Source organism: Oryzias melastigma, linkage group LG21, assembly GCF_002922805.2.
Source record: "Oryzias melastigma strain HK-1 linkage group LG21, ASM292280v2, whole genome shotgun sequence".
Lineage (NCBI taxonomy): Eukaryota > Metazoa > Chordata > Actinopteri > Beloniformes > Adrianichthyidae > Oryzias > Oryzias melastigma.
Genome location: NC_050532.1, coordinates 14,581,879 through 14,595,687, shown reverse-complemented (window position 1 = coordinate 14,595,687; position 13,809 = coordinate 14,581,879). Strand labels below are relative to the sequence as shown.

General features: G+C 43.5%; 1 protein-coding gene across 8 annotated transcripts in view; it reads right to left on the bottom strand.

Moving 5' to 3' along the window:
• The window catches only part of pikfyve (phosphoinositide kinase, FYVE finger containing), a 28,954-nt gene extending 20,936 nt beyond the window's left edge, over nt 1-8,018 (bottom strand). For 5 of the 8 annotated variants that reach the window (XM_036209753.1, XM_036209756.1, XM_036209754.1 and 2 more), the window contains exons 1-5: nt 7,297-7,400; nt 6,015-6,208; nt 2,365-2,532; nt 1,665-1,774; nt 239-410 (exon numbers count right to left, since the gene is read on the bottom strand). In XM_036209753.1, coding sequence (XP_036065646.1) covers nt 239-410; nt 1,665-1,774; nt 2,365-2,532; nt 6,015-6,208; nt 7,297-7,340 — 688 coding nt within the window. In that variant the 5' untranslated portion in view covers nt 7,341-7,400. Of the gene's footprint in view, nt 1-238; nt 411-1,664; nt 1,775-2,364; nt 2,533-6,014; nt 6,209-7,296; nt 7,402-7,786 lie in introns of those variants that run through there. The other 3 variants (XR_004946968.1, XM_036209757.1, XM_024260503.2) reach the window with 2 other exon arrangements.
• Nucleotides 8,019-13,809: the final 5,791 nt, after the last annotated feature.

The following is a 13,809-nucleotide window of genomic DNA, read 5'->3' as shown; positions in this document are numbered from 1 at the left end:
AGCTCCGGTGTTGTGTCTCTAGATGAATTTGGCTCGCCAGAGTTACGTAAATCTTCATCTTTGTTTTCATTCTCTAATCCGTGATGGTTTGAACTTTGAAAGTTTAAACAAAGTGTGAAGACATCTAGAATCCTTCACAAATGTCACCTATCACATTACAGATATGGATTGTATTGCCTGTGATAAACGAGAGAACACTGTAAGTGACAAACGTGAGAAGGTCAAGACCAATATCCACCCGTGTATCCCATGAACTTTCCGGGGATCTCCTGGTTGCAGCAGCGGCTGCAGAAGATCTGCCCGCACAGCCTGCAGTGGTGTCTGCGGCGGAAGGTGGTGAACTTCTCGTTGCAGTCATAGCACTCCTTACACTGGCTGTCTGGCATCCAGTACTGCTTGAGATCGCTGTCCTGCAGGGACGGGGAGGGGGGAGAGAGGTTATGAAGCCTCATCAGGTAACGTCTGAGACCTTCACACTTTCCTTCTTTGTGATGCTGAGACCTGGAGGCCTTCAGTGATGCTGTGAGGAACAGAGCCCTCATGCTGACCATGAGTGGGACTCCAAGGCCCAATCAGAATTCTTCCCTTCTCCTCTCCCCTCCATTTGAAGAGGGAGTTTAAGTGCAAGTGTGTTTCCAGGAAATGTATCTTTTGCCCTCCAAACAGAGGGAAATAAAGCCCTTCATCTCGAGGGTAAACAGTGTCGCTCTAAGAAGCTCTTCTTCACGTGGGTGCGCTCTGACCACAGAAGTTTATATTTAAATGTAAGTAATGACTTTTTGTTGTAGCATGACCTTTTTAAAGTTCTAAAAGCACTGATGTTATGTAGATTCAAGCGCTGGAAGCTCCGCACTAAGGCTGGCAGACCAGAGATTATCGGTGACGTCATCGAACGGAAGGGACGTCCAAAATATGAGACACTATTTTTTCACCACTCTCCATTTGGAGGCATAAATGAAGGGGAAGGGAAGAATTCAGGTTGGGCCAAAAGCCTGGGGAGATGTTTGGAAATCATCTTTATCTAAAAATTTGGCCCACCAAGTCGGGGTCACAAAAACCCGTTTATTCTTTATGATGTACCAAAACTCTACGGTTGTAATATACTTTTGGTCTCCAGGTGGCGCTGTTACTTTAATGAATATAGAATCAAAATAAATACATTAAACCATATTTTTTATTTATTCCTTTTATTTTATGACATGCAAAAAAATATTGTATTTGGCCCGCGGACCAGGATCCCATTTAGATTTTGGTCCCAGAGCGGAAAAGTTTGGGCACCCCTGCCCCAGGATGATGTCATGAAATGGGCGGTTCCCACATGCAGCAGCAGGCGGAGCCTCAGGAATTAAGTCGTTTTTCTTCTGGGTAGAAAAAAACTCACAAAAGATAACTAATATTTCATAAATAATTTGTTTTTAGTGTTCCAAAGGTAATATAGGATCATATTCATGGACATAGTTCACTCTGAAAGGCTTAAGAAAATCATGGTATGGCCCCTTTAAAAACAGACCAAGATGGATGCCTGGATGAGCAGAAACTCAGGAAGAATTCTGATAATGGACTGAAGCAGGTAAACCAGACTTCTGAAGCGCATGGAAACAAAATTAAAATATCTTTGCAAGAAAAACTAAAAAGTCACAAACAACTTCACAAGCAGAAAGTACCTGGCTCTTCCCCTCCATGATCTCCTTCAGCCTCTTCAGGGCGGTGCGCAGCTGGACAGCGGTGCGGGGGTCGTGACCACTCAGAGCAGCATCAGGCTTCCTGTTGCCGTCTAACCCCCCCACACAGACACAGCAGAGCAGACAGAAGGTCATTTATGACTTCATAGAACACAGTGTGGTTTTTAAGAGTTAATCCAGCATATCTGACTTCCTAACACTGAAACTTTGTCATTTTTCAATGTAGTTTGGACACTAATATGTCCAAATGTTTCCTAAATGGCCCGATCATGCAAAATGAGATGAAGCTTTAGGTCTGCTTTAAGTTTGTTCACACCAGTCACTCACACAAAACAATCCAGAACATTTCCATTCTTAAACAGGTGAGTTTCTTCATGTGTGATCCCAACAAAGAAAACTGCAGGAGAGGTTTCTGCAGCTTCATGTCAGGCTGTGATTAGATCATTGAAGACGGGACTTCAATGATCAAACCAACATCAGACGATCTACAGGTAAGTGTGGCAGAAAAGAGCAGGTTCATCCTGTGAATGTGCTTCATGCTACTGAGAAAGACAGCAGAACATCTCAAACACAGGCAGGTTTCTGGAACAACTCCAGCAAACATCCTAAAACCTCAACTGAGCAGGTCTGCTCCTCCAAATGTGGCAGCTTCTCCCTGACAGCTCATGTGTTTGTGTCTCACCAGAGGCCGTGGAGGAGCGGCGGAGGTGCTCACGGTGCTGCTTCCCATGTGCTCTGGAGCCATGGAGCGGGAGGGAGGGGCTGGAGGAAGAGCTCCGCCTTTCTGGCTGATTAGAAGGAGGCGGAGCATCTGACTTCTCTGAAGCTGTGGAGGGACGACGGCCCTCATCTGAACACACATAACACAAAAATCAACAACCTCAGCATGTTGAAGCTGGCCTTTCTCTGCTCCTGACAGCTGGACGCGACTGTGGGTTTGACATTTACACAAATGCAGGAGTTCACAGGTGTGTCAGGCTCAGGACTGTGACAGCAAATCAATGCTGAGTCATGCAAGGAGCATGAACTGCTGTGTTCAGGCTCAGGTGAATACAAAACAGTAAGCAACTGTGAGAAGGATGAACAGCAACAGCTTCCAACAGTTTCCTGGAGGGAGTAACCCCGGCTCCCACGGCTCCCGTTGCAGCTCAGGAGCGATGCAGGAGCGGTCCAGAGATCTCCCATTGGCTACGGGATGGCTGCAACCACAGGCTCTGATGCTGACCTCGTGAAACTCCGAAATCGCGTAGGTTCATGAAATAATCCGCCATTCATTAGGATTTAGGTCGTTACTAGCCTCAACTTCACAAAAAGTGCTGCGACTCCGGCGGAAATTGTAACCCAACGAAACAGATTTGGAGCAGCGGAGAGGCCAGATCGCAGAGGTCAGACAAGATCTTCTGAAGAGGAGGTTCCTCTCGCACTTTTAAAGTTCCATAAAGACTCCGGCGGTCTGAGCCATAACACATGCTGTGAAAGCCCGGGGTGAGCCTTCACTGTGAGTTAGGAGATGTAAGAAGAGTTGTCAGGTTTTGATCGAGAAAAGTTTTTATTTGCTGTAGAAAAGCTCTAACACTTTTTAAGCAAGTCCAAAGGGCCTGCTGCCCCAACAGGGCTCTAAAAATATTAAATGTTCTTGGTGCTTCAGTCTGGACATTTGCAGGAAGTTTCTTAGGGACAAGGCAGGAACCACCATCAGAAGCAGAGGCTTAACCCTTGTGCTATCCTAGGAATGTTTACATTCATAGTGGGGTCATCTGGATCCAACGAGACAGCACACTGAACTTTTTCTTGTTTTTTATCTTCACTGGTGTCTGCGGCAGATATGAAATCCTGTCCACCTTTGTCATGGGAGGGGTCACACATTAATGTAAGGGTGGGGTCATCTGGACCCCATAAGAGAGCACAAGAGTTAAAGAGAATCAAAGATAATATCAGCCGTCAGCAATCACACATGCATTTTTGCAAGAAATGCAATCTCTCTATAGTCCCAGTGAATTTCGTGTTACATTTAAACCAGCCTTTAATGCTCAGAAGGGATTAAACTCTGCACTCTTGTGTAAAAGCAGGAACGCTGAAAGGAATTGCTTGTTTCCTTCTGCAGAAGTCATGTGACTCATGGTGCTCATGTGGCTCTTGAACCTCAGGTTAAAAATACCTGTCACATGACCTTGCACTGCTGTGAGACGTGAGGGGCGGCTCCCACTGACAGTCTGATCAACCTTCCCTTCACAGATTCAACGCAAACCAGGAAGTTCCTCAAAAGACCACTTAAGGCAGGCTTACATGTTGTTACACTCATGTCCTAAAGCAGCTTCACAAGGAAGTAGACCATGATTCATCAGTCAGTCAGCAGGGACTCGATCAACATTTCCTCATCAGCTGGTCTTTTCCTTCCGTGCTCATGATTGTGAGTGAATCTTTCCTCAATGTTGACTCTTTAGAACATGTTTAAATAAAGGTTAGCGTTACGAAACAGGAACATAGACAGTGAGGCCAGAGACATGAAGCATGACAGAAATTAAAAACAAAACAAGTTGTGATCAACTTGTGCTGTTAAAATGATTATTTTTCAGACCCACAGATACTCTGTTCAGAACCAGCAACAAATTTAGAGACTTTTTCTGCTGGTTTTGAAGACTTTGAGTCTGACATGAAACTCAAGAGTCCTATGAACCTCTGAGTTAAAGTCAGCGGACTAATGCCCTGAAATGCAGAAGAATAGGAACCAGCAGGGAAATGATGCATCCACCTGCTGGAAAGAAGAGCATCCAGACATTAACAAACTAAAGTACATCCTCTTAAATATGCCAATGAAAGTAGAAACAGTATCAGAGAACTGGACTGAGTGAGTGTGATGTCACTCAGAGAAAATGGTTCTCTTCCAGCCCCAACCCATTCAGTCACCATGTTCATGTGATACAGACGCCGCCATGTTGGACCCAGACGACATTAGTAAGAAGTGATTGATCAGTCCTTCTGAGTCATCGTTTCTATGGCAACCATTCTCACCAATCAGGACTGAACTTGCTCACAGACAAAATCTGTCAATCAAACGTTTTGAATATTGGAGGAGGGGCCAGCAGCCTCCACCTACTTCTGATGAGACATCGGATTGGTCAGTTTATAACTTTGATACTTGAACTACAGAAAAAAATATGAAAAAAATGAGGATTATCAGGAAGATGTTAAAAATTGTATCAGAGCAAGAATGGTTGTTCTGACCAATAGAATGACTGAGTAACAGCTGTTTATTTCACAATAAAAGTCTGTGGGATTTGGGCTTTTTGGAGCCAGCAGGTACTTCCTGTTTGGAATGGGAGGGGGGGGGGTAGGGGTCACTCAGTCCAGTCAATGACTTTGACAAGAAATGTGCAGGATTCACGTACAAACACTTCATTTTAAAGTCATTTTTGCAAGAGAAAATAGCTTAATAATTAAAATAAACTTTGACTGAACAACTAGTTGATCTGTTATTTCAACTTCTTAAAACAATCCTGGCAAACTCAGAAACTGAAACCTGTAATCACACTATCCAAGAGGTTCACCAGAATCACCAGGGAAGACTCAAACTGGTGAATCTCCACAATGATGAGAGCTTTCTGCCTACAACAGAAAAAACAGGATCCCGTTTGTTCATTCCAAAGGTCTGACTGCAGTTTGAAAGAAAAGAGAAAAGGTTTTCTATTGTTCTTACTGCTCACAGTCCACAACACTATAAATGAGATGCACTGAAAGCATGAAAGCATCAGGCTGTCACTTCCTCCCGCTCTAAACTCTAACAGGACTCACTGAAACATAAGCGGAAGCTTCAAACGAAGATATGGAAAAGTGTCCGAGTGAAGCATCATTCCAGCTCCCCTCCCATGCAGAAACAGCATCAGCGACATCTGACAGGAAAGAGACACTTAAACTCGGAGAAACGGGCCCATGCATCCGGACCCCCGCGGTACTGCAAGATAAAACCAGCCTTGAGACATAACGCCACTCTATCAACAACCTCCGTCGTTTTGCTGGGGGTGTGGCCATTTGACTGACAGCAGAGCTGAAAGTTTAATCAGTCCACAGGTCACATGACCACATGCTTTGTTTGTCTCTTCATATAGTCTCTGCTCAAATAATGCAATCCTGTTGGTTACCATTGTTTTTCTTTCTGTTGTCATGTCGGTACAGTGAGGGAGTCAGTATGTGGTCAGTGAAGGACTCGCGCTCAGAATCCTTCTGAGGCACAGCTTTACCAAGAGGGCCGATGAAAGCTCAGGCTCGTCTCTTATTCAGGACACCAAAGATTTGCTGATAGAAAGCCAAGCCTCCACATGGAAACACGCTCACCTTTGTTGTTGAAACGAAACAGGTTGACGAAGGAGCTGTAGGCGGAGCGCAGCGGGGGCTCATCCTGCTCCGGGGTCAGGGGTTTAAAGTGGGTCAGGTGGGAGGGGCTGGCGGGGGAGATGACAGCCGGCTCGGTGCTGAACTCTGTTGATGAAGAGGACTTGTCATCGGCAGCCATGTCACTGCTGCGGCGCCTACGAGGACAAACGCAGGAGCAGGTGAGGTTCAGTCAGCTGATGATCCAGCTTTCAGACAGTCAGCGCGGGCATCCAGATGTTCATACAGACACGGGCAGAAACGCAGACGTCCTTCAACCGCAGAGCCATCACGAGGTGGTAAGGGCTGGCATTAAAGAGAGAGTGGAAGAGCGCTGGTGGTGTGAGGGTAGGAGGAACAGAAGGACCCCCCGTCCCAGCACAGCTCCAGTTCCCCACCTGCTGTGAGCTTGTCTTACCTGTTGATGTGATCCATCAGCTGACAGCTACAGACTGTCTGAATTCCTCACTTAAAAAGGAAGTGAGACGACCTAAAAGAGTCTCTTTAACCCTTTAACTCCAGTGTTTATGTTCTTTGATTTACTGTAACTTCTCAACCGTTAACACGATCAATGTAATTTCAGAATCTATTGGAATTATTGTGTTAAAGGTTGAAAAGTTACAGTATGTTAAAGATTTTGTGTTTAAGCGTTTTTGGAACTGTCAGGTGTTAAAGGGTTACAGTCTGATGTCATTCCAATATAATTATATGAGACCAAAAACTTCATGTCGGCCTCATGTGATACATGCGACCTAAGTGCACATTGCTGCAGTCCCGTACATTTTTGAACAGTAACCCTAACCCTCCTACGTATGTGGGAATAGTCACTTCCCTCTTTAAAAGGTGATTCCAGAATCAGAAGTAAGGGAGGCCTGGTATGCTCTCTGCTTTAAACACCAGAGGACTCTACAGAGACTTTCATTCATCCCACGCTTCTCTGTGGTCTCAGAAAATGATTGCTGGTTTCTGATGAGAGCAGAGGGTGATCTCTGACAGGCTGTAGATCCACATTCTCTTCCTTCCTTCATGGAGGAGCTCAGAGGAATGACTCCATGTCTTCATTCGGACATGTAGATTTAGTCCAGTAAGTCATCAGGAAGCTTTTAGCTGTCTGTTCTAACAATAGTTTGAATTACCAACACTAGGAAGCCTCCTCCAGGTTCCCTGTCGAACCCTCCTGACTCCTGTTCTGATGTTTGCTGCTGGATGAGGCCGGAGGAGCAGACAGCAGGAGCAGCGCCCTTACCCTTTGAAGAAGGCTGCGGAGCTGGAGTTAGCGATACATGCCATGACAGCTCCAGGAGCAGAAAGCAGAAGCTTTCATCACGTGACCTAAACAGGCCGAGGCGGGACCGTCCGGGCCGGAAGCAACCCCACCCCCCACCGGGTCAAGTTCACCAGAACCTGGAGGTGTTGCCCCCCCTCCCCACGTCTGATTCCGTAAACTTCTCCGGCAGCTAACCTGTAGCCGGTTCAGAGGCTAACTTTGAGAAACTAGGTTGGGAATCACTCAGACTCATGTCCCACCACGCCACACAATATTTGTTTTAAAAACATAGCCGGGGGTAGGGGTGGGGGTGTTCCTATGAGTTGATAAATACCCCGAAAGTCTCCTCGCTGTGAGTGTTTTTAGCCGGGATGAAGCTAACGATGCTAACAAGGCGATGAGCCGCGGCAGCGTTTATAACAGCCACGAACGCGACAGTCACTCGAGCGGTCGGAACATGAAACGGTACCTGATCACTGCAGGTTCTGGTGTCTACATCCCTGCGGACAGCGCGGCCACTGGAGGAGGAGGTAGCTGGAAAACATCTGGAAGAGCTACACGGAAGAGCTCACGTGACGAAAGGGGCAGGCCCGACCAATCGAACTCCGATCTGAGCGACAAGACATCAGCAGCAGATCTCCGAATCCTCAATCTGTTTGACACGGACTACTTATAGACTGTATATAAGAAAAACTGGACAGAGCAAGCCCCCCTCCTTCCGTGTTCCATATAGGAAGTACCACTGGGTTGCAAAAAGCCCAAAGTCCCATTGACTTACATTGAGAAACAGACAGTTATTTCTCAGTCATTTTATATGTCAGAATAATCATTCTTCCTCTGCTGCTTTCTGATTAACTTCTTTTTTCTAATCCTATTTTTTTTTTAAAAATTTTTATGCCATTAACATAAGTTATTAGAGTTATAAATTGACCAATCAGATGGCTCAATAAGCGTTTGTGGGTCTGACGTCGAACGTCTGGGGGGTTTGATTGACAGATGACGGGTAGCCAATGGGAGCAGACTTCATCAATGGGTCCATGAAGACCTTTTAACACCTACTTTACAATTCAACAATGTACCAATCATTGTCCTACTGTTGTTTTCCTCAATGGAATGTACCGATGCAGCAGTTTAAAACAACAAGAGGAGCATGCTGTCGACATTTTTAGATGAGGATTTACTCTGTAGAAATAGATTTCACTCTGAGGTTATGTGCTTTGGACCTTTTTCTTTGTTTAACGTTCGTTTTTCTTTTTTCACAGTTTTGATTGTAGCTTATAAATTCTAAGTTGCATATATGCGCATAAAATCACCAACCAAAGTTTCATCTTTCTCACTTTTCCAGCTTCAGCCTGAATTAGACGCAGCCGTCTGAGGAGCGCGAGAGAAACTTGAAAGGACCTGGTGGTATTTTCAAACAGAAAAAAGATCAAGCTGTTCACTTGTTAGGATGGTTATTTATTTTAAATACCACTGAACGTGCTTCTCACGTGCATCTGATCAGACTGTAACGTGGCAGCGCATGTGAAGAGACAAGCTGCTGCTGCGGTGCCCGCGAGAGGGACACGCGCCGTTCTCCAGCAGCGTCACCCAAATGCTCCTTTTATCTCAACAAAAAGGAATAAATGTAAGTAAATCCAAAAGGACCGCTGACAGAATCAAATGTTGGAATGGTTCTCCCTCAAAGACTTCAAACAATGACTCGTACAATTCTCCCGAGCCACCGTGATTAAAGTAGAATCTGTTTACATCCGCGGTCTCGTGGTCGAGGCGTGGAAAGAGGCGGACGGTTGCAATAATCTCACTCCTGATTGGCGACAGTACTTCCTGTAGATTCCATGACTCAGCTATGACTCAGACCAATCGCTGAAGATGGGTTGCAAATGGTGATATCCGTTTCAGGAAGTGACGGTGAAAGCGGCGGCCTACTTTCGCGAGGAGAGGAAGTAATACATTTCCAATGGGGGACCTCATTGCTCGCTAAGTTTATTATTTCTACAGTCAATGGGACTACTACAGCTAGTGGTTTAAAAACATCAGGCCAGAATTCACTCACATGCCAGACATTTATTTATTTATTTTTTTACAAAGGCCTTAGTTTTACACAAACGGTTAAAAAATTACTTAATTTACTTGTTAGATTTTAAATTGGACAGTTGTACTTGTTTTTTATTTGAATCTTTAGAATGTTTAGATTAATTTTATAATTTGTTGTTTGAATTGTACAGAATTTTACACTAGAAAATTGTCTTTCTTTCTTGTTCAATTTTAAATGTGAATGTTTGAACATTTATTTGACTTTATTCAATAGAATGTTGAGTGTGTTCAGTTTAGTTCTATTTTTTAAGTTTTGTGTTTTAATTTTAAAATTGATAGGTTTCCTTTTAACGTTTTCCTCTTTGAATCCAAAGTAGAACCAGCTTGACCATTCCAAATATTTGTTGTTTCAAATAATGTTTTCAGGTAGTAGACTGGGAAAAGCAATGGTAAGTATTTGCACTCTTTCTTTTTAAAGACTTTTCTTTCATATTTCTTGGAGTTGAGTTCATCAAGTTCCAGTTGTGTCTATTTCAATAGTTTTTCTTCAGTATCCCCACAGATGTCTAGACCTGAAAAGGAAATTAAGCTTAACCATATTTTCTGACATAAAGTTTCCTTCAAAGCAGCAGCAGCTCCCAATTCAGCAACATTCTTCTAACTTCGCCCTCTAGTTCTGCTGTGGTTCAGCGTCCAGCCGGACTAGGACAATTCAAGCAGAGCAGGCGAAGAAGAGGCTGCAAGAGAGAGCGCTGAAGGTACGACTCTGTCATTTCGATGTTTGTTATAGCAGCAGGCATGACCATTTTTGAAATCCTCCACAGACTTTTCCACCATAGTAGGACAGTGTGAGGTGAAAGATGTTCAGTGCAGCTCAGGTCTTGGGTTGGATCAACATTTTTTTCATCATATTTGATTCCTCAACAGATTTCCTGAAGAGAAGACCAGACGCTCAGGACATTCTTCCTCCTGGTTGGTTCCTCCTTCTGAAGGTAATTTGAACTCTGAGTTTCTCTCCTCTTCTATAAAGCCTCAGTCTGACTGTTAGGATCTTCACTTGAAGTCCTGATGTCTTTAGTTACTAAAAGAGCTAACTAATTTCCACAGGAGAGGATGACGCCACAGTTGGAGAGTGTGCTGAAGAAGGATCCAGACCCAGACCAGGGGTCTGCAGCCTGCAGTTCCGGAGCCACATGTGGCTCTTTGACCTCTCCATTGTGGCTCTTTGGTTAAAGAAAAATAAAACATTTTTAAAAAGTATAACTTTTAAAAGAACGTAAGTAGTAAAGTGTAAAAAAAATAAAACTTGATTCAATTAATTTATAAACAGTTGAAGCTTTTTGATAGATTTTTGAGGTGCCGGATTTTCTATTTTTAATCAAATTCAAGGATTTTTAGCTCTGATTTAGTTCATTAAATTTACAAATGTTTGTTTAAAAATTAATATCTAATGATTTGCTGCATTGAGAGGATCCGATGTGTCTCAGGATGTCTTTTATTTTGAAAGGAAGTCATGTGAAATCTATGACAAAAATTATAAACTATTTCATGTTTTAGAAAAAAAAGCTTTATTTTATTTTGCCAAAAAAATCATTTATAATGATTATAATAGTAACATTATTATAAAAACAAATCAGTGTCTTATTTTTCTGAAAAGTGGTTAAGACTTTTTGGCTCCTGTTGGGATGATGTCAGTGAGAAATTGGCCCAAGTGGCTCTTTAAGTGTTGAAGGTTACAGACCCCTGATCCAGACAGTCTGAAGGATGGAGCTCAGGAATTATTAAACATGGACTGATGTGAGGGCTGCACGGTGGCGCAGTGGTTAGCGCTCTTGCCTCACAGCGAGAAGGCCCCGGTTCGACTCCCGGCTGGGACCTTTCTGTGTGGAGTTTGCATGTTCTCCCCGTGCATGTGTGGGTTTTCACTGGGGACTCCGGCTTCCTCCCACCGTCCAAAAACATGCTTCATAGGTTCATTGGTGACTCTAAATTGCCCCTAGGTGTGGATGTGAGAGTGAATGTGTGTGTGATTGAGGTCCTGAGACAGACTGGAGACCTGTCCAGGGTGTACCCCGCCTTCGCCCTTCAGTAGCCGGGATAGGCTCCAGCACCCCCGCGACCCCGAAAGGGAAGAAGCGGTCAGGAAAATGGATGGATGGAATGGATGGATGGACTGACGTGAGCAAACCTCTAGAAAAGTCTTCTGTTTTCCACTGGAAACCTCCACAGAGACAGGGAGGACGTTTCTGTTTCTAAGCAGCTCCCCGTCTGCACAGGTTCTGGCTGGAGAACAGCAGCTTCCACGTTGGAGCTCCATCCTCAGCCTGTCCCACCACGAGCACAGAGGAGCCGCTCTCTCACACGAGGAGAAGAGAGATTTATACACTTTATTAGTAAGAAACAACGTTTTTATGGAGACTTTGAGTTTTGTCTTTGAGGAAAACTGCTGGAAGTATCAATTGTGTACTTGTTTACTTGTTTGCAGTAATCCCATCTGCAGCCCTTCCATTCACCACCATTGCAAGAACATGATGAGCTGCCTATGGTCAGAAGAGGACATGACCCTCACAGAGAAGAGGAACTCTGGACATCCTGTTGAAGACCACGGCTTTCCCTCTGCTGACCGTCAGGATGCTGATGGAGATCCCAGCCCCACATTCCTGCCACAGGAGGGTCTCAGCGGCTCAGCTGTGAGGTTGCAGCAGCCTCGTCTGCCCCTGATGGAGAAACTCTGTGATTGTGAAACTGAAACTGAGCTGGCAGCAGTGACAATGAACATGAAATGGAATAAAATCCTGTAGTCCTCAAATGTCCTTTAACTGTTTGTCTGGTTTTAAAGCTGCTGAAATGAGGAGCTTAGCTCAGGTCCATTGTAAAGCCTTGACGAATCACAGAGCTAGCACAAGCTTGATAAGGTTTCTAACCATACTTTCTAGAGAATGCTTGTACATTTGTTTTCTAGCTTTTTGATGCCAAATACAAACTTGAATGCTGTTTCCAAGAAGCATTTCTTCCAAACTAAAATCTGTCTCACTTCCACAATGTTTCAAAGTCAAGTGAAATCTAAAATTAGAAACAAAAATAACTTGAATTCCAGAAAAAGTAGCTTTGTTTTATATTAAATAATACATAGATTTATATCTTTTTTGTCTATTTTTTCTCTTGTTTTTTATTGCTTAAAAGAGATCAATCATCCAAAATCAAAATGGATTCAGATTCAAGCTCCCACGAGCGTTACATGAATGAGTTCTCTACAACAATCAGTGTGTCTTTTATAGTGATGATGGACCTAAAAAGAAGTTCCAGTCACATTGCGTATTGGCCTAAACACTAATTGGTAACCAGAATATCATAAACTTGGACCATAGGTGGGCATACATTGTTCCAGACTTTTATCACAACAAAACACTTAAAAAAAAAAGAAAAAATCCGTTCTTTAAATGGTTCTATGACTGATATATCAATATTACTATCCAATTTGACCATCAACAGCACTGATGCCCTTCATTTTAAATACTTTGTTTTTCTGCCTTTTTATTGTATTGCTTAGTACAAAGTAAATTGATACATGTTTATACTTTTTTTTTTTACTCCATTTAATAAAATTGTTTGTTGTTACATATGTTGTTATTGATCAGCACTAATGGTGAATATTTCTGGCAATAAATGTAATGTGATCTAGTAAACTTCTCATGGACATTATTTAAAAAATATATTTAAATGTACCAAATAAAAATGTTAAAATGTTAATGATTGATTTACGGTTTAAGTTTCGGCGCCATGCATCATTCTCTGAGTGCACACTAGCAGGGCAGTATCCCATCCTCACCGATGTCATTCAAAACAGCAGGTTAAACCCTTGTGCTGTCATAGGGATGTTTACATTAAAAGTGAGGTCACCTGGACCCCACAAAACAGCAAGCTGGACTTTTTTTTCAAGGATTTTTTTATCTTCACTGGTGTCCATTGTAGACATGAAATCCTGTCCACCTTTGTCATGGGAGGATACACATCAATGTATGGGTCGGGTCATCTGGACCCCAAAGGAGAGCACGAGGGTCAAACATGACTTTTGCTTTTCAACGCTGTAGTAAACTGTCCACCATGAAGACAGATCTAAAGTCACCGTCCGCTTAAGTCTCTTTGTAGCAACAGAAAATGCTTCTTTACTTCCACTTACAACTCCAGGTTGACCTAAGAAGAAAAACTCTGGGTTTCTGTTGATCCCATAGATATCATATAGAGAGCACTGGCTGCTGGAGCGCAGGAATTGCGGCCACCATCTTGGACCGGTCGTCCTGTCGCCAAGACAAACAAAAATAAAGAAGACGAACACAAGATGCCTGAGCATTGTGCAGCATATGCCGGCTCAAATCGGCGGACTATTGAAGCCAGGGATCGGGGGATTACCTTTCACAACTAAGTTTGAACATTTTTATTGGTTTTATTTAGGGA